The sequence below is a fragment of the Cricetulus griseus genome, chromosome X (assembly GCF_003668045.3).
Source record: "Cricetulus griseus strain 17A/GY chromosome X, alternate assembly CriGri-PICRH-1.0, whole genome shotgun sequence".
Classification (NCBI taxonomy): domain Eukaryota; kingdom Metazoa; phylum Chordata; class Mammalia; order Rodentia; family Cricetidae; genus Cricetulus; species Cricetulus griseus.
Window position 1 is genome coordinate 95,406,518 of NC_048604.1, and position 19,284 is coordinate 95,425,801.

The 19,284-nt window shown below is 39.5% G+C and overlaps 1 protein-coding gene across 1 annotated transcript in view; it reads left to right on the top strand.

Annotated features, from left to right (window-relative positions):
* Adgrg2 (adhesion G protein-coupled receptor G2) overlaps nt 1–19,284 on the top strand; it is a 105,321-nt gene that overhangs the window by 41,617 nt on the left and 44,420 nt on the right. Inside the window, exon 2 of the mRNA XM_035449754.1 lies at nt 17,681–17,704. Coding sequence (XP_035305645.1) covers nt 17,681–17,704 — 24 coding nt within the window. The remainder of the gene's footprint in view (nt 1–17,680; nt 17,705–19,284) is intronic.

Genomic DNA, 19,284 nt, shown 5'->3' on the forward strand with positions numbered 1-19,284 from the left:
GGAGCCCACGACACCAGACAAGAATAGAGTGGTAGAACTGATTTAGTCAAAGAAAAGCCTAGGGGCTTTTGTGTGGTGGGTAGGGATTCTAAATGGCCCTTGGGTTTCTAATAGGTAACTGTGTTGGGAGCCATGGAAGAGACAAGGTAGCAAAGATTATGATATGAAGAACCCAGACAGATGCCTGATGAAGGATACTTAGTGGTGATAGCTGAAGGGAACTTATCCAAGGTGGGATAGGCTTCTAAGAGAAAAGACCATGGACCCACTAGGTGCAGCCTTCAGCACTGGGTGCCAATTAGATACTGACTGTACTAGTTACTTTAATTATTGCCGTGACCAAGTACAGAGGGGAGGGAGGAAGAGGAAGAGAGGTGGGGGGACCAGGACAAGGTTTTTTTTTTTTTTTGACTCACAGTTCTAGGGTTATGTAGTTCATTATGGCAGGGAAGTCATTGGATTGCTTGAAGCAACTGGTCAAATTGCATCCACAGTTAAGAAACAGATATGATTGCTACTATTTGGCTTCTTTTCTTCCTTTTATTTACTCCAAGCCCTTGACCTATGAAGTGGTGCTGCCTACATTTAAGGTGGCTCTTCCTCCCCTAATTTACCTGCTTTATAAACTCTCACAGACGTGCTCAGTGGTTTGGTTTAAACAAGATTGGAAATCTCATCAAGATGATAGTCAAGATTAACCATCACATATAGGAACCCACCAGGTTGAGAGAGATCTCTGTGGAGGCCATTGAGAACCCCAGGCTGAGCAGTAGATAGTGTCACAGTTTCATACTCCCTTTTCCTTGTGTCTCATTCCTAGCCTGAATGCCATCTTGAGTATGAGAAGAAACATGAGGAAAACAAAGATCTTGCATTTATTCAATTGACATTGAAATAACAGGGGACCATTTAGCACAAGGGAGGCAAAGATACTTTTTTGTGTGTGGTGTTGGGGATTGAGCACAGAGCCATATGCATGATATGTCAGCACTTTACTGCTGAGCCAACAAAAACGCTGCTTTCAGTCATCAGATTTCAGGATCCCTTCCGTCTTCTATCTGTGTGACTAAAGCACCAAAACAAGGTAAAGCAATTCTAGACATCAATGTAAGTTCAGCATTTTTGTTTGTTTATTGTAGTTTTTGTTTCTACAGCTCAATTATGTTTGTAAACTTTAAGACATGCTAAAAGTCATACATAGTAGACAGTTAAGGTATGTTTTTACCATGCTAGAAATTCTTGAGGGCCATTATCATATCCTGAATTGAACTTTTCCTTCTGGTTTCATCTATCCAGGTGCTTGAGGGTAAGGTTAACATCTTCTATCTCTTGATTGTCCTCCATAGTGTCTAGTATATAGTAAGTACCCAGTCAATCCTAGTTAGCTGATTGGAATTGATTTGTGACCATAGACTAGAACTTAGAGATTTTCTAAAGCATGGACCTTTCTCCATAGCTCATATGTCATCAGTGTTATTGTCTGAATCCAGTGAGTTGTGGTAGAACACATGCTACCCCTCTAAACTTATATAGACTTCAGTGAGGAGGCTGTGCCTTGCCAAGAATTCCTGTTGAAAGATGTGTTTTCCCTCCTCATAGGAAGTGTAATGATCTCACTTGATGACCCATTGAGATTCTTTAACAGTCTGACATCTGTGAGTTAATCCACCTAGTCTTAAGGTGCTTAGATTCCTAATTCATTGTCCTAGATTTGGGGGGGGGGCATTGGGTTCTGCCTTGGACATAATGCCATTCTGAGAATTCCATATGATATCTGGGTGGCTTGTTATCTAAGCCAGGCTCTCAAACTTGGCTGTTCCATGGAATCTCCTGATGAAATTTTAAAGAAAGCCTCCTATCTGCATCTACCACTATGCCATTGGTCTGGGTAGGTAGCCTAGGTACTGGGCTTCTTTAACATGACCTAAGTGATTCTAGCAGGACCTTGAGCCACTCATATCTGTGATTCCATCTGAAAGATGGCTCCTATTCAAAGTTCTGGTTACGAAAGTGAAAACATTTCAACGTCTTTTCCTTTAGACTGTGATGGAGATTGAATCCAAGGCTTTGTTCTATCACTGCTCTATGTACCCAGCCCCAAAGACTTAAGTATCAGGCTTTCTTGGACCACTAGCCCCTAAATCATGACGCAGAGACTTATTAGTTATGAATGCTCGGCCTTATCGTATGCTTGTCCCACTAGCTCTTATAACTGATTTTAGCCTGTTTCTCTTCATCTACCTTTTCCCTTGGGACTTTTTACCTTTCTTTCATCCTGTATGTCCCACTTTCCTGCTTTCTCCATGTCTGTCTGACTGACAGCTACCTGACTGGCTGGCCCCTGGCATCTCCTTCTATTTCTCCCTCAAATCTCTCTGGAGCCTGGATTCCTCCTCCTAATTATTCTCTGTGCCCACCTCCCTGCCTATCCCTCTACTGCCTAGCTATTGACTATCCAGCTTTTTAGTAGACCAATTAGGTACCTTAGGCAGTCAAGGTAAAACAAATGCAACACATTTTACATAGTTAAACAGATATTCTATTCTGCAAACCATATAATTTTTAAAAATATTTTTTAACATGAGCAAAATTTAAAGGCTTTTTAAAGTTACAATGAGGCCAACAAATCTTTTGGCTTCAAAATTGGTAAAAATTGAGCTGGGAAGTGGTAACACATGCCTTTAATCCCAGCACTCTGGAGGCAGAGGCAGGCAGATCTCTGTGAGTTCTAGGCCAGCTTGGTCTACAGAGCAAGTTTCAGGACAGGCTCCAAAGCTGCAGAGAAACCCTGTCTCAGAAAAACAAAACCAAACAAACAAATTGGTAAAAATTATAGAGTGGCTTTTGCTAGCTGGTAAATGCCTTGCCCTTTATGGAAGTCCCAGTGTCTCTTTGTATAACTCAGTAACCATAGCTCATAGTACTAATGTTGACAACAGTAGAAACAACAATACGACTGCATTTCTATAGGTCTTCATGATTTACAAGGTACCTTGGCACATGTTATCTCGATCAGGTAGACAAACTTCTATTAATCCTCACTTTACAAATGGGAAGATGGGGGCTCAGAAAGAAATAATATCAAGGTCTGGAAAGAAGCTCCCCAGAACCCTGTGTATGCCAGCCTGCCAGAAGTGCTTATTTAGGGCTTGGAAAGTTTGAGTCACTTCCAAGTTCACACAACTGGCAAGTGGAAGTGGTAAGACTCTAGAATTTGTGTTCTTAACTGCTTCCCAAGTGTTTACTCACAGAGGCACATGAACATGGTTTTTATATGACTTTGCCATGCATGATTCATTCTGGGATGGATTTGTATCCCCCGAAGCACTGGGTAAATATTAAGAAAGGTCCAAAGGAGTGAAAGCCATAGTTCTACTGATTTTTACTTACTAGGGATTAGGCTGGTGTTTCAGGGGAGCATGTTAGTAAAATGAACCTTGAGAGGGGGTATGCCCTTAGTTCAATTAGCAAGAGAGCTTATGTGAATAAGATCACGGGCCCATGAAAACAACCCACCAAGATACAGCACAGATGCTTTCCCAATGATGTTATGACCATCATGTTTAGTCTTTTACATGATGTCTTGTTTGGTCCATATCCTTTAATCCATTTTTTCTTTTAGAAATTTAGAGTCCTTTCATGGGACTATAATATTCAGCACAGTATCAATTTTTTGTTTTGTTTTGTTTTTCGAGACAGGAGTTCTCTGTATTGCTTTGGAGGTTGTTCTGGCACTCGCTCTGTAGACCAGGCTGTCCTTGAACTCACAGAAATCTGCCTGCCTCTGCCTCCACAAGTGCTGGGATTAAAGGCATGAGCCACCAAGCCAAGCAGTATCAAATTATTTTTAATCTAAGGAGAAAAATGTAAATACAAGATGGACAACACACTTGCTTCAAGAAGTAAATTCAAGTGGCTTTTGATATTATTAATTGGATGATTAAGAACCAGAAAATTGGCCACACAGCTGTATTGACTTCCAACTACATGGACATTTTTGCTTGTTGTTTATTTGAAATATATATTGCCATTAATCAAAACTGGATTCACAGTACCATCAAACAAATTCTGTGTTGGGGGTACAAGCAGGAGACAATGACTTTGGTTTACTAAAGAATTTTCATTTTCCAAGGAGAAACTGTTTGAGGTCAGAGCCTTTGCTTTGTTTCTTACTGTAACTTTGGCATCTGATACACAGTAGGCCTTCAACATTTGGGATTTTTTTTTAAGTTGGACAAATTACCTGCTATTTCTTTAACTTGAACTAGGTAGTGTTCTTATGGATATTCTCACTAATCAAACATTAGAGAATAGATAAGGATGTTTCATAGTTAGACTAGAAATCATATAACATGCAAATCACAGAATAAATCATTGTGTTTTGAATATTCTCTATAAGTTACTGATACCACATTATTTTCACAGAGGGAAAAATATTCCCTTTATTATATAAAGGTAAACTCCATCCAGGAACACAGAAGAATACAGTCTAAATGAACAGTAATTACAATGTTTGGTTGGTACTGTTGTGATAAAATGATTTGCAAATGTGGTTTAATTGCATTCAAAGTAATCAACCCCATTTTGTAAGCAAGGAAATACAAACAGAAATGTTGGGATCTTAATCAAGACAGAGCCATGACCAAGTCAGTTTCCCTGGAGCACTAGTCTCTTAGTCACACTGAGTGAAGGCTTGCTTAGCAAGCTCGTTCATGCATCAGAAATAAATGGTTGTTGGCACTTTAAATCGGGCACTTTAATCATGGAGAGAGGATTATCAAGTCAGAGTTATGGATTGTTAAAACTGAGGAGTTCCAGATCAGATGTTCAAAGCCAATTAGAAGTGATCTCATGTGAGTAAAGTCACAATGCCATAAAAAAGAAAAAAGAAAATCCACAAAGATAAATTAAGATTCTTTTGCAGCAATGCTGTGGCCATCTTGTTTAGTTTTTTAATGGTGTGGTGGTTTGAAAGAAAGTTGCCCCCCAAAGGGAGTAGCACTATTAAGTGTAGCCTTGTTGGAGTAGGTATACTCTTGTTGGAGGAAGTGTGTCACTGTGAAGGCAACTTTGACATTGGGCTCAAGCCATGCCCAATAAGATAGACCGCTTCTTGTTGCCTGTGAGTCAAGATGTAAGAGGCCTTACCCTCTCCGAGGAGCAAATGGGAGGTGGGGGGGGTGGAGAGAGCAGGAGGAGAGGAGGGAGGGGGAAATAGGATTGGAATGTAAAAAAATAAATTAATAAAAAATTTAAAAACCTCTCAGCTCTTGCTCCAACACCATGTCTGTCTGCAGGCTATAATGTTCCCCACCATGATTATAATGGACTGAACCTCTGAAACTGTAAGCTGCCATCTCAGCTAAATGTTTTCCTTTGTAAGAGTTGAGGTGGTCATGGTAGGTATCTCTTCAAAGCAATAGAAACCCTAAGTAAGACACATGGTGTCCTGTTTTCTTATAGGAAAAGCCATTAGAACAGAAACTAGCAATTTACAAAGGCTAAAGGACCTGATAAGGATCTTCCACATAAGAGTACAACAGCAAGAATTAAGGGTTAAATGTGGCATCAAAACAGAGGCAACTATAAAAATGTAACTTTCCTGACTAAATGGACTTCCCCCTCGCCTCGAAAGTTGAAATATTCATAATTTCAACCTTTCTTGGTGTTTTTTTTCCAACACATTAGTTGTCAGCAGATCTGGCTCATCACAAGGTAGTACCCCTCTTGAGGGTCCTGGAAAAACTATGGTCTAGTGGTTTGCTGTCAACAAAGCTGGGACAGTGAATCACAAAGAAAGGGGAATTCATATTCAGGCTGAAAATGGAAAGAAATCCTTCCATTCATACTGATTGTTTGATTTTGACTTTGTCACTGTCATGACAAAGAGGAAGAGAGAAAATAGTGGCTAGGGACAATGATTTTGGCATTAATCTTATCCCATCATTAGCTTAATGGGCATTAATTACTGAATTGCACCCTTTGTAATTTAAATACACACATACATATATGTTATCACACAGGAGGCTGGGGTTTGATTCCCCGATGGGGAGCCAGTGACCAGGTTTGCACCTGAGCAGGACAGACCCAGAAATGCTTCCTAGTCAGCTCAGTCAGGCGAAAGAGCATCTCGAGCACACCTCCCTCCTTCTTAAACCCTTGTTACTTAACTCTGACCACGCCCAAGCAGGCAGTACCTCTTAATCAGGGTTTCTCCCTATACAGGGTTTCTCTGTGTAACACTGGAACTCACTTTGTAGACGAGTCTGGCCTTGAACTCACAGAGATCCACCTGCTTCTGCCTCCCAAGTGCTGGGATTAAAAGTGTGCACCACTGTTGCCCGGCCTCAGAATATATTTTAGTTGAAATAAAATTACATTACTTTCTCCTTTTTCTTTCCTCCCACCAGCTCCTCCTAGGTACCCTCCCTCAAACCCCTCCAATGGACCCCCACTCTCAAGTTGATAGCCTCTTTTTCTTTGGTTGTTATTGTTACACACAGAACATACACATATACATATATTGTTACATATATACATACAACACACACACACACACACACACACACACACACACACACACATACACAGACAAGACCTGCTGAGTCTACCTTTGCTGTTTGTATATGTATATCAGGACTGACCCCTCTGTATTGGACAACCTAAGGGTTTATCCCTAGGGGAGGCTAATTCTTCTCTCAGTAGTTACCTGTAGTTCTTTTTCTAGGGGTGGGACCTATAAAATTTAGCATGTCCATTGATATTGCCACTGTTCCTAGTCTTGTATTTGCAGCCATTTCTAGGAGAGACTATTTCACAGCAGATGACAGACTTTCTGGTATTCTGGCTCTTATGATCTTTCTGCCCCTTCTTCCTCAATGTTCCCTAGGCCATGGTTATAGGATCATAGTGTAGATCCATTGGGTATGCACTTCCTGTAATTTCTTCATCTCTATTATGTGTCTAGTGTAGTTGTTTGTGATAGTCTCCATTTGAAGTAAGGAGAGGTTTCTTTGATGAGGAGAGGTAGCTAAACTTAACTGTAGGTATAAGGATAAGATTTAGAATGTAGTAAGGAATCATGCTGCTCCAGCAAAGTGACAGTAGTAGACTCTTTTCTTAGGCCTATGACCTCACTAGCCCTGAGAAGCTAACTAGGTTTTCAGTACCAGACATGATTTCCCTACCCATTGAATGGATCTTAAGTCCAATTAGACAACTGCTGGTTGCCACCAACATGTGATTACCACTTATTGTAGCTTTATGTATACATATTTTGCTGTGCTGGTCATTGCCCTGGTTCATAGGCATTACAGTTGGGTAGGACTATTTAATTGTTTCCCTTCCTTGGTAGCTTGCATGGTATTTTCTGGTACCATAGAAACCAGACCACAGAAAAGAGGCTTTCAAGCCAGATCAAGTTCAAATAATTGCTAGTTCTGAGTCCTAAGTGTGTAGTTCCTTCAACAATAGGGGCCCACCCTCAACCCCTGAGAGTCAACCAGGGGCTCCATCCATAATCTATATTGTTTTGAGAGTCACCTGACCAACCATTTGGATGGAGGTTTCTTGTGCCAGGTATGGGGGCTTTATTAGTCTATGGTTCTTGTGGGGGGCATTGTCAATCCAAGTGACTTAGCTTTCTTTAAAACGTCCTTATTTCCAGCACTCAGAAGGCAAAGGCAGGTAGATCTCTGTGAGTTCGAGGCCAACCTGGTCTACAAAGTAAGTTCCAGGACAGTCAGGTCTATTTTACAGAGAAACCCTGTCTTGAAAAACAAAAATAAAAAAAAACAAAAGATATCACTCTGGCTGGGAAGTGGTGGTACACACCTTTAATTCCAGTACTCAGGGTGAAAAGGAGTTCCAGGACAGCCAGGGTTACACAGAGAAACCCAGTCTCAAAAAAGAAAACAAACAAAAAGATATCGAGCTCTTTTCCTGGTTGTCCCCTAGGTGGTGCTGTCCACGGCAAATTTGGGCTCTTAACATTGAAGGAAGCAGGTCTTCTGTCAATCTGGGTCCCTGACCAACACTCCTTCCTCCCTTCACCTCCCCACCCTCAGCACTGTACTTGAGGTTGCTTATTGGATTATATAAGTGGAAAACAAACGTCTATTTCTTTAAGCCCTGAGATTTCCAAGTTTATCACAGCTTGCAATAGCTTAACTAATACACCTGACTGCCCTTCTAACCAGGATTACTGGTATATCTCATTCTGCCATTGAAGGTAAAATGAGGTGAGATAGACATCCTGTCCTCCTATGGATCATATGAAAACCCAAATTCATATGCCCTAAGGAAACTGTAGGAGTCTGTTATGCCCTATACTGAGATACCCATTATCCAAACTAGAGCTGTTTGAGTGCAGGGAGATTCAGCAGATCCATCTACTCTTTTTGTACCAAGCCAGGTCACTGATATTCACAGTGTAAGCTTAAGGTTAAGAGTTCTAGGCCCTGGACTTTGGTGGGGGTGGTGGCAAATTTTAACCTTAGTTTAGCAAAGTACTTAAGCCTTGTATTTAAGTTTTCTTTTCTGTAAAGTGGTGGTACCTGTCTCATAGAGCTTTGTGGATTAATACATATAAAGCAGATGCTTGTAATGCACCCGACTCGCTGTGAGTGGATATAAGCCATCAGTGCTACAAACCAACACTGTCTTCTAGAGACCTTTTTGTGATGATAGTGTTCTATATCTGTTGTCTGCTCAGTACTGTGGCTACCAGCCACATGTGACTGCTGAATCCTTCTACCTAGACTAGGACACTGAAGTTTTTATTGTATTTAACTAGTTTAAATTATTTTTAGGAAAAAATACAAGTTTATTTGGTACACTACAGATAGAACAGGGGACATTGCCGCAGTGGATGAACTACCTACCTAATTAAATTTTAATTGTCACACGAGACTAGTGGCTGCCATGTTGGACAGCACAACTATATACTATATAATCTAATTGCCTTAGAAGTTTTCTGTTTCAGATTATATAAGCTGAGGTTAAATCACATAGAACAGCTCTCTGTCTCTCTCTGTCTCTCTCTGTCTCTGTCTCTGTCTCTCTCTCTCTCTCTCTCTCTCTCTCTCTCTCTCTCTCTCTCTCACACACACACACACACACACACACACACACACACACACCTTTAATTTCCCTTTCTTGAAGGCATTTGCTACAGGGATTTGACTGAATCAAACTGTGAGAGCTGGTTGCAGCTTCATGAAACTGCCTTCCTCACAGCTGGTACTGGAACTTAACATTAATAGGGCAGGCAGTTGGGAAGGGAGAACAAAAATTGGAAGCCACAGGGTATGAAATGTAGCCCATGGGAAACAAATGAACCTCATGTTGGTTTGTGTTGCCTTTTACCTTGGTGGTGTGGATGTCCTACAGAAACGTGACTGTTCATACAAAACTAAGCATACATCTGGCAGAGGCGCTGCATATCTGAAGGATCCAGGGGAAAGCCCTCACTGTAGGCCTCATGACTCCCTTATAGTAGTCATAGGAGGCTGATGATAATTGTCAGCGTGACTGAGCTACAGAATGGCTGATGCCTCATGTCTGCTCAGTTCTGGAAAGTAAAGGACTAGGGGGATGGGCTAGTTGTGTGTGAAGCTGGAGGAAGAGCAAGAGTAGGGCCCTGGAGGATCAATAATAACACATTTCACCTTCCTCCCGTCATGGTGAAAACCCACCTAGAACAGCTAACTGTTTTCTCCTCAGGAAGTTCCATCAGCAGAGAGCTAAAGTTTTCTTTGGTGATGTCATTATTAATCTTTTAATAAATATGTTATGTAAGAGTACTTATTGAGCAGTGTGATGCCAGACAGTCACAGATCAAGTAAACAAGCTTTGGATGTGCCAAATTAGAAATGCTTTTATTAAATCTTTTTGTTTGTATAGTAAAATCTGGAAAGATGGTCTCTGGGAGAGTGCTTGTTGTTCCAAGTTCTGAAAAGTCAATAGAATAACAAAAAATATTGTTTTGTTTAGGGTTCCCATATAATAGCACTTAGGCTTGGTGGCTTGTTTTTAATCATCTCTCTATGGAATAGTAATTCAATCTGGAGGAGTTTCAGTTGAGTAAAAAGTATTCATGCAAGGGGGCCTAGCCGTATCTTTTATAGAGTCACTTCTGGAAGAGAAAGTCTTGTTCCCATCCAGCTTAAGAGATGGGGTGTTGGAAGACTCATTGGCATTGCCACAACTTTAAGACAGCCATCTCATATTAGAAAATGCAATGTCAACCTCACTGTCAAACAGCAGAGAGGAACATGAACACTTTAGCAGCACTCAGATATGGTCTCCTATGACTTGGGTGCAGGTAGTTTATTTGGAAGGTGGTGTCAGAGAGCAGAGAGAGGACATTAAGCAAAGATGAAGAGTCAATTATGGGTACATTATTGATGTTATCACTCTAGGCAATGGGGGTTCAAAATTGTGGGCTTTTACCATTGTTTTTGGTATGAATTTGGATAGACAGTTCAGCACAGATTTGCAACATCCATTACACGACCTCTCTGCTGTGACTGTCAGGCATAGATACTACTCCATACATCATGTTCTGAGTAATAGTCATCCAAGAAGTATTCGCAAGTCTTTATGGACTCTGCCTACATCATTTTCCCTCATTTTCAGCTCCATTCTCCATCCTTCCCCTCTGATGCTTCACAACACAGAGAATAGCCCCTTATCAATTGGCTTCCATCTAGGGTTAGCCAATATGTGGCAATGAAAAAGAAACTGGAGTGTAGTGTGTGTGTGTGTGTGTGTGTGTGTGTGTGTGTGTGTGTGTGTGTGTATGTGTGTATGTATGTATGTATGTATGTGTGTGTGTCCTTCTCTGATTGACTTACCCATATCTCTGATAGTGGATTTGCCTCCTCCATGATTCCCTTCTCACTGGGCACCTCCTCATCCCTCCATGGTCTCAGCTTCTGCTTCATGTCTCTTCCTCTAGTCCTAGAAGATTGTTCCAGCCCTCTACCTTTGCACTGTTTCTCTGAGTTAATTTTCTCCTCTTTACCTGTCACAATTTCATAATTTGATTCCTAGCTGATAGAGATTTCTTTTTCAGGTATGTATGTATACATGGTAAGTATTTGGTGCTAAAAATCAAACCCAGGACCTTGCACATGGTAGGCAAATGCTCTTCTGTGATAGAGATTTCTTAATAATTTTATCAGTCAAAATAAATTTATTTTTGGATAGTTACAAGATCCATGACACTGGCCTGGCTTTTGGAGGATAATAGATAGAACACCAAACTGCTTAGCATCTAATTGGGAAAACAATGCACTTGTATGCTCTGGTTAGAATGCCCCCTCCCTAAAACTCATGTTGACATTTCCTTGCCTTTGTGATGTTAGTGAGAGGTGGGGCATTTGAAAGGTGATTAAGTCATGTAGGTCCCACCCTCTTGAATGTATCATTGTCATTCTCATAGGAATTATCACTCTTTTTGCCTTGTGAGCCCACTTGGCTTTTTTCCATGTATGACACAGCAGGAGGACCCTCACTAGATGTAGTCTCTCAAATTTTGTGCTTCCCAGACCCCAGAACTATGAGTCAAATAAACTTTTTAAAAAGATTTATCCATTTTATTTTCTGTGTGAGTGTTTTGCTTGCATGTATGTATATACACGACATGCATACTTGCTTCCCATGGGGGATAGGAGCAATACTATTGAATCCTCTAGAACTGTAGTTGCACATGTTTGGTAACCATCATATGGATGCTGGAAATCGAACCCAGGTCCTCTTCAAGAGCAACAAATACTCTTAATCACTGAGCTATCTCTTCCACACCTGAATCAAATAAACTTTCATTGTTTATAACTTTTTCAGCCTAAGACACAGTAGAAATGTTTAAGAACATGTCCAAATTCCAAGTGCATGATGTAGCCAATACATATTTTAAGATATAAAGAGGAGTCAGCCATCTCCATTAGCTTTTGTAGCCAAAGGATAGTTAGAGAATCTTCCTAAAAGTGTCATCACCTAAAACTTCTAGTTTTAAAAGACATGGTTAAAATTACATTGTGGAAAAGAAATTACAGCTTTAATTGGCATTAAAGACCCTGAGATTTGGGGATTATCATAGATTGCCTGGATAAACTCAGTCAAATGTGCATTTTTAAGTGATAGGATGATAACATATGAGAACTTCCCTACTCTGCCCTGTCATTGCTGGCTTTGAAGATGGATAAATGAACCAAGAGCCAAGAAACATGACTCTGAGACTTAGAATGGCCCTCAGTCTATACCAGTAAGAAAATGAAGACCTCAGTCCTACAACTACAAAGAAACAGTTTGCCAATAACCCAAATAATCAGGAAGTGGATTCACCTCCAGAACTTCTAGATAGGACTATAGTTTGTCATCAACTCGATTTTCATCTGGTGAGTTCTGAAAACAAATTTGTATTGTAAGCCACTGGCTTCCTAGTAATTTGTTAGAATAGTGATGCAAGAAGTAACCAATACACTTAAATTTTCAACTTGAGTTACTTAGTCATTGTTAACAGCAATACTAAGTTCAAGAACAGATCAAATATTAAACTAATATGGGGTGAGGAAGGCTGAGTGCTTGGATACACTGAGTTGGAGAGTGGTACAATGTCAGTGGTACAATCATACGGCACCACGCTAGAACACATGACACTAGAGTTTGGGAAATGATGGAAATAATGTTGAAAACAAGTGCTAAGGAAGTGATGTGGGGAAGAAGTCTCCATCTATGGAGCTATTTTCTTGAGTTTTCTATTCTTCAGGCTCTGGCTTCCATTATAAATTTATTCTCACCATAATTAGAATATATGGACTTTATTTTTAAAAACTCATCAGAAAAATTCATCAGAGTCATATTAGATAAATTTTATAGACATATTCCAATAATAGTGTTTATGGGTTTAAATCAAGATTTCAATAAATTAATAATTTAAGATTTTCTTTATAGGTTTCCAAAGAAAAACATCTGAAAAATTCTTAAATTTTTCCTTTCTTTGTTTATGAATCTTTTTAGCAATGGAAATATTTTGTCTCCTAAGAGTAGCATGGAGTTCAAATATATGACATTGGAAATGACAACCCCATGTTTATTGTAAGTGAGAAGTGAATGGGGGCAAACCCCCAGAGAAATCCAGGATAGTACTCAGGAAAGCATAAAGCATATAAGACATGTGGAGAGATGGTTATATTGGACCATGATGGGTGATGTGGAACAATGGAACCTCATACTGAGAGTTCTGAGACAGAAAAAGTAAGCTGATATCCAAAGGGAAAATTATGCTAAAAGAAAAAAAGAAAGAATAACAGATTTTAAATGTCTAGCTTTAGGGCTGGAGAGATAACTCAGCAGCGAAAAGCACTGGCTGCTCTTCTAAAAGACCTGAGTTCTATTCCTAGAATCCACATGTTTGCTCATAATCAATCTGCAACTCTAGTTTCAGAGTACCCAACACCTCTGGGCTAGACTGAGAACTCAGTGTTTGGGCTAGGCTGGCTGGCCAGTGAGCTTCCATGATCTATCTATCTGTCTCTGCCTCCAACACTGGAATTACAGGCACATATGGCCATGCTGATTTTTTATGTGGGTGCTAGGAACCGAATCTAGGTCCTGTAGAACAGCAAATGCTGTTAACCACTGAGCAATTTCACCAGTCCCAAGCATTTATTACTTTCCTGCACAGAAAAAAAAATAGAACGTCTTTTCTTTTAAGGGATCCAAGCATTTTTCCAAAACAAATAACTCGACAGTTCTTGTAGTTTATTCACCCAAAGGTGGATGATCTAGTTCAACTCAGAAGAAAGAGGTGGTAAAATAGACCAAAAAGTTTGTATTAAAAAATAAGCATAGTTAATAAAATTTAATTTGTGCAGATGTGCATTTTCTACATATTCAATTATTAAACAACAGCTTAAAGTCTTAGCCATCTCCATAGTTTGAAGTGTGCATTATACATTTATACATTAAACAACACCACACATAGAGCACTACAAAGAGTTAAAAGTTGAGGACATGGGGAGATGGCTTAGTTTGTAAGAGTGCTTGCCATGAAAGCAAGAGGATCTGCATTCAAATCCTCAGAACCCACGTAAAAATCCAGCATGGTTGCATGTGCCTATAAGCCCAGTGTTGGGGAACAGAGACAGGTAGGTGCCAGGAGCTCACTGGCCAGTGAGCCTAGCCCAAACAATGAGCTTCAGATTTCAGATTGAGTGAAGGTCCCTGTAGATAGATAGATAGATAGATAGATAGATAGATAGATAGATAGATAGATAGATAGATAGATAGATAGACAGACAAATAAATGTAAAGTTGAAGTGAGATAGAGGAAGACACTCAATATTCTCCTCCAGCTTTTGCATAAACATACAGCAGCACGTACATGTGCATGTGTGCATTCAACAGGACACACACACACACACACACACACACACACACACACACACACACACACACACACACACAGTTCACTAGATTACTTCACTAGAAAGCAGTCTTTGTACAGAATTGAAAAGAAAGACTGAAACAGGGTGTGGAAAATAATAGTAAAATAACATGCTGCCCTCTTTTGGTAGTCATTTGTATCTCAATTTATGTTAATTGGCATTTAAAATGTTAGTCTCCTACAAATATGTGAACAAACCGAACTAATGCTAAATCACCTTTTTCCTTGACAGAGAACGCCGGAAATTCCAGTTTGCTCTCACCATCTGGTAAGAGTTATCTTGTGACTTTGGGGAATCTCAGGAAAGCATTACTCCCAAGTTCTCTGTGCAGTGTGATGTATGGACACAGCACAACTGTTTTCCTCTAAGAAGCATGGTTAAATTAATTGTCATTAAACATACACCTACAACACCAAGAGCAAACAGGCATATTGATCTTTCCATATTGCCTAGCAAAGCTGGGGAATAAGTCTCTAGGGACTATGAACTTCACTGGGTAGCAGCTTAAACGCTTCAGCTATGTTCAGTATTCTAGCTCACAAGTCTGAACAGCATCAAGAACTTAAACGTACCATGATTTATTGTATTTGCAAGGGGAGTTGTTCTCTTACATACACTCCTTCAGTGCTTCACTAAATCTTTCCAGAGGCTTCTAAGAACTTAGCACACATGACAATGGGAAGACAAATAAACTAAAGAGGAATGTATAACTTGAACCTACAGAATTGAGAACAGTATTCTAATGTGAGACTAACAGCTGGAACTAGCATCCTAGTATCTTATGGTGAGAGAACCCAGCCCAGGGTTACGGACTAACTTGTCTAAGACCTCACAGCTTCTTGCCCCACATCACACAGAGGTAGCAAATGGCTTCTTTGTGTCGGACCTATCCTCTTTCTGATATACCACGTGTCCTAGAAGGGTTGTGAGTCAGTTGGTATCCTATCCTCAGGATTGTGAAAATGATCTTCTGTTGTTATTCCTTCAATCGTCTAAATCAAATAGTAATTGCAACCCTTTATTATGCATGTACTATTGCACCTGGAAGTCTTCACACATCTCATTTCTCTCAGGCTTGTAACACAGGAATCATAGATGTGGAAACAGGCTCAGCAGGGGAAACTTGATCATATTAACACATTTTCTGGAGCCAATCTGTCTCTCGGGTTTGAGTTAAGCCATCACCCTCACACCTCCACCACCAGCTCAGATTTGGGGGAAGTTGCTTAACCTTTTTGTGTCTCAGTTTCTTTCTCTGCAAATTGAGGAGAACAATAGTATTGCTTTGTGGGATATTTAAAGATGACATAAGAGACCCCATGTTCTTGCTGTAGGATAAATAAGAGACTGTCATTGGCATGAGTTATTACGTTATGAGGTAAAGATTCAAGCCCTGAAGCTTAAGCCACCAAACCAAGCTCTTTTGTCCTTGTCAGTTTTCCCACTAGTTGTTGAGTTTCTAGACTCAGCATGCTAGTGTATTTTACTTTTAGTACAGCAGTCCTCAACCTGTGGGTCAAGACCCTTTAGGGGTTGTGTAGGGGAAGCTGTAGCCACGCCTTCTTAGGGGCTGGCTACAGGTGTGCCTGACCAGGCTTGTGAGGGCGTGGTAAGAGTGATGTAGTGGGACTGCGTTTTTGGTTTCGGTTTCTCTTTGCTTCTTGCTGTACAGACCTCTACCACGCCAGCTGGCTAGGTTGCTCTGTAAGTAAGGCTTTTTCCTATTAAATACCCTTATATTTCTACCTGACTCCGTATTGGTAATTTCCCACTATAGGGTTGAATGACCCTGTCACAGGGATCACCTAAGACCATTGAAACCACTGATAGTTACATTATGATTCGTAACAGTAGCAAAATTACAGGTATGAAATAGCAATGAAACTCATTTTATGGTTGGTTGGTCACCACAACATGAGGAACTCTATTAAAGATTCACAGTGTTAGGAAGGTTGAGAACAACTGTTCTAGTAGAATAGCTTTTGGAAAACACAATCATAGCAAAGTCTACAAAACTCTGTTTGTATAGAATGGAGAGTAGTGTTTTGGGAGTTCTAGTCATAACTTGGGCTCTGGGTGCCCTGAAGGTAGGGATGCACAAACCAAAAGACCCAGTGTAGTGTCCAGGAAGACAACTATGTGTCACCATTTGTCAACATCCAAAAGAATTAATCGTTATTCATTAAATACTGGCTATGGCCAATTATTTTGTTCTGCCCCATAAGCACCCTTTGACTTGAATTGCCTAGGACCAGTTTTATTCCCCAAGAAAGATCTTAGCAATTGTTTAAAAGAATAAATATAGTGAATGACAAAATATGAAAGCAATAATATGGGACAGACAGGGTGTGTGTGTTTTTAGCCAACCCATGAGCAGTCTGAAAAAGGCCAGCCAAGTGCTTTGACACACCCAGATTTTGTCTATACCATCGGAAAATCAAGCTCTCTACTATAGGACTTATTTTAGTTGTGAAGTGTTTGTGAGTCTCTTCATGTTTAGGTAGAGATCAAACCACTGAATCTCTTAAATATTTAAACGTATGAAATGTGTGTAGCAGATTGACTTCCTAGCATAAATGGAGTCATTCCACAAGAAATGTATGACTCTCTTTATTGCCTTAATAGCAGCCATATTTTAAAATGGCTTACCAAGAAATGGGATAGGTGCTACAATATTGAATGGTATTATATATGTACCAAATGTACTATGGGAAGACCTGGCAGTTGTCAGGCATCATTATAATAGTATAGAGTCAGCATGACAATATATCTATGACTATAGTTCAACAAGTTATTTTACATATTTTCTAGAACTCTCTTGACTAGAAAAATAATGAAACTATCATTTATTTTATTCCAATGAGGTTCCTAACTTATTGCCACAGTATTCTAAATGTGCAGCAGACTCCATGATTTTGAGTCTCATAGTACGTTTTCTACTTTTTATAATTGTATCTGAAGAGTTATGACTTCTTTAAATTTCATAAATAGTTGTTTCAAGCCAGGGTTATACATTGAGACCTTGCCGCAAAAGAAATATAATTATTTCAAAGCATTCACTTATTTTTTCTTCTCTCTGCAGCTGAATCATCTCTTGTCAGTCTTGTCCCCTACTCCAATGGTACACCAGGCAAGATTTTGAAAATCTTTAAGCCTAGATGTAGTCCAATTTGTTAAGTTTTTGTTTTAATTATACCTTTGTCTTCTTCTCCTTGGGAAAAATAAAGAGGTAGAAACCACAAGCCTCAATGGTAAGAATGTTTCTGAAGCAAGTGAAAATTGCTAACCCTTCATACAAGTAGAAGTTCAATGAGTGGTGATAAAGATTTCTATCTCCAAATTATATCTGGATGCATTAAGTAATCACATATAATCCAACACTCCAAAACTTAAAACCTGCCTACATGTGAGAGTAACCATTTGGTTAATTGATTAAATGTCTGCAACCATGGAAGGAAAAAAAAGAATCAGTCTACCACTGTAACTATTCTAGAAAATACTAGAAACATTAATTGCACTTTAAGTACTCCATTTTGTTTGTTCTCTAACACGATGACAGCAAACTTGACATGACAGATTATTTAACTGTGGGAGGCACATCCAGTGACTTCAATATGATTCAGCTTGAAAAGGGAGGACAGAGTGTTCAAAGACAGTCTCTTTATTAGTGATTTTTATCAACTTTTAAATAGCATGAAATGGGGGAAAACCCTGGCTTCTCATCATGTTAGACAAAAGGACAAAGAACCTTACTCTATCCCAGGGAAGAAGGTGGAGCAGGACATTCTGTTCTCTCCCCTCTGAATGGAAACAGTTTTCTTTCTTATTTCAATCAAACTTCAACACTTCCCAGAATCTCTTGCTTAAAATAAAATTCTACCCTGTGATTGGTGTTTAAGGAGATAAAAAATCATAGATGTGTCTTATACTGATTGAAACTGATTAAATTCATAATTCATCCAATGTGAAGAACCAGCAGTTGTCATATTTGTGTGTAACTACTTTGTTCAGTGAAAAGATTATCTTCAATTTAGCATTGGCAGCAGTGTTTTTTATTGTGTTGTGTAATGTGTGGAATATATATGGATGTGTTTTAACCATGATAGTGCATTGTGTTTGTTTAGTTGTTTACTTGTTTATTTTTTTTTTGAGATGAAGTCTCATTAAGTAGCCAAGGCTGGCTTCAAACTCACAATCTTTTGGCCTTGGCATCCCAATTTTTAAGATTGCAGGCATGTGCCACTGTGCCTGCATCATACCATTTTTCCTAAAATTTCATCTCTAATAATAAATTCTATAATTCTTTTCATTTAAAGAAATATCAGTAGAGTCCATTTTAACTGGATTTTATATCAAATGGGATCAAAACAAAATTTTCCTAAAAGTTGCTTAAGAACACTAAACCTAAACTAGCATTATTTGACTTACTTTGTAAGAATGTGCCACTGGTAAAAAGCTACTAAGTATCCTCAGGGCTATGAAAGTTGTTATTCATGTTGTGAATTTCACATTTATGCCATGCGTTGGTGGCACATGCCTTTAATCTCAGCACTCCCGAGGCAGAGGCAGGTGGATCTCTGTGAGTTCGAGGCCTGCTTGGTCTACAAGAGCTAGTTCCAGACAGGCTCCAAAACAATACAGAGAAACCCTGTCTCAAAAAAACAAAAAATAAAATAAAATAAAATTCACATTCATGAGGGATTTCTCATTAACCTGAGGAAAGGACAATTTTTTAACATTTTTATTAATTTTGGAGGAATTCCATACAATGTATTTTGATCACAGTTACCCTCCACTCTCCTCACTAACTCCTTCCAGGTCCACCTTCACC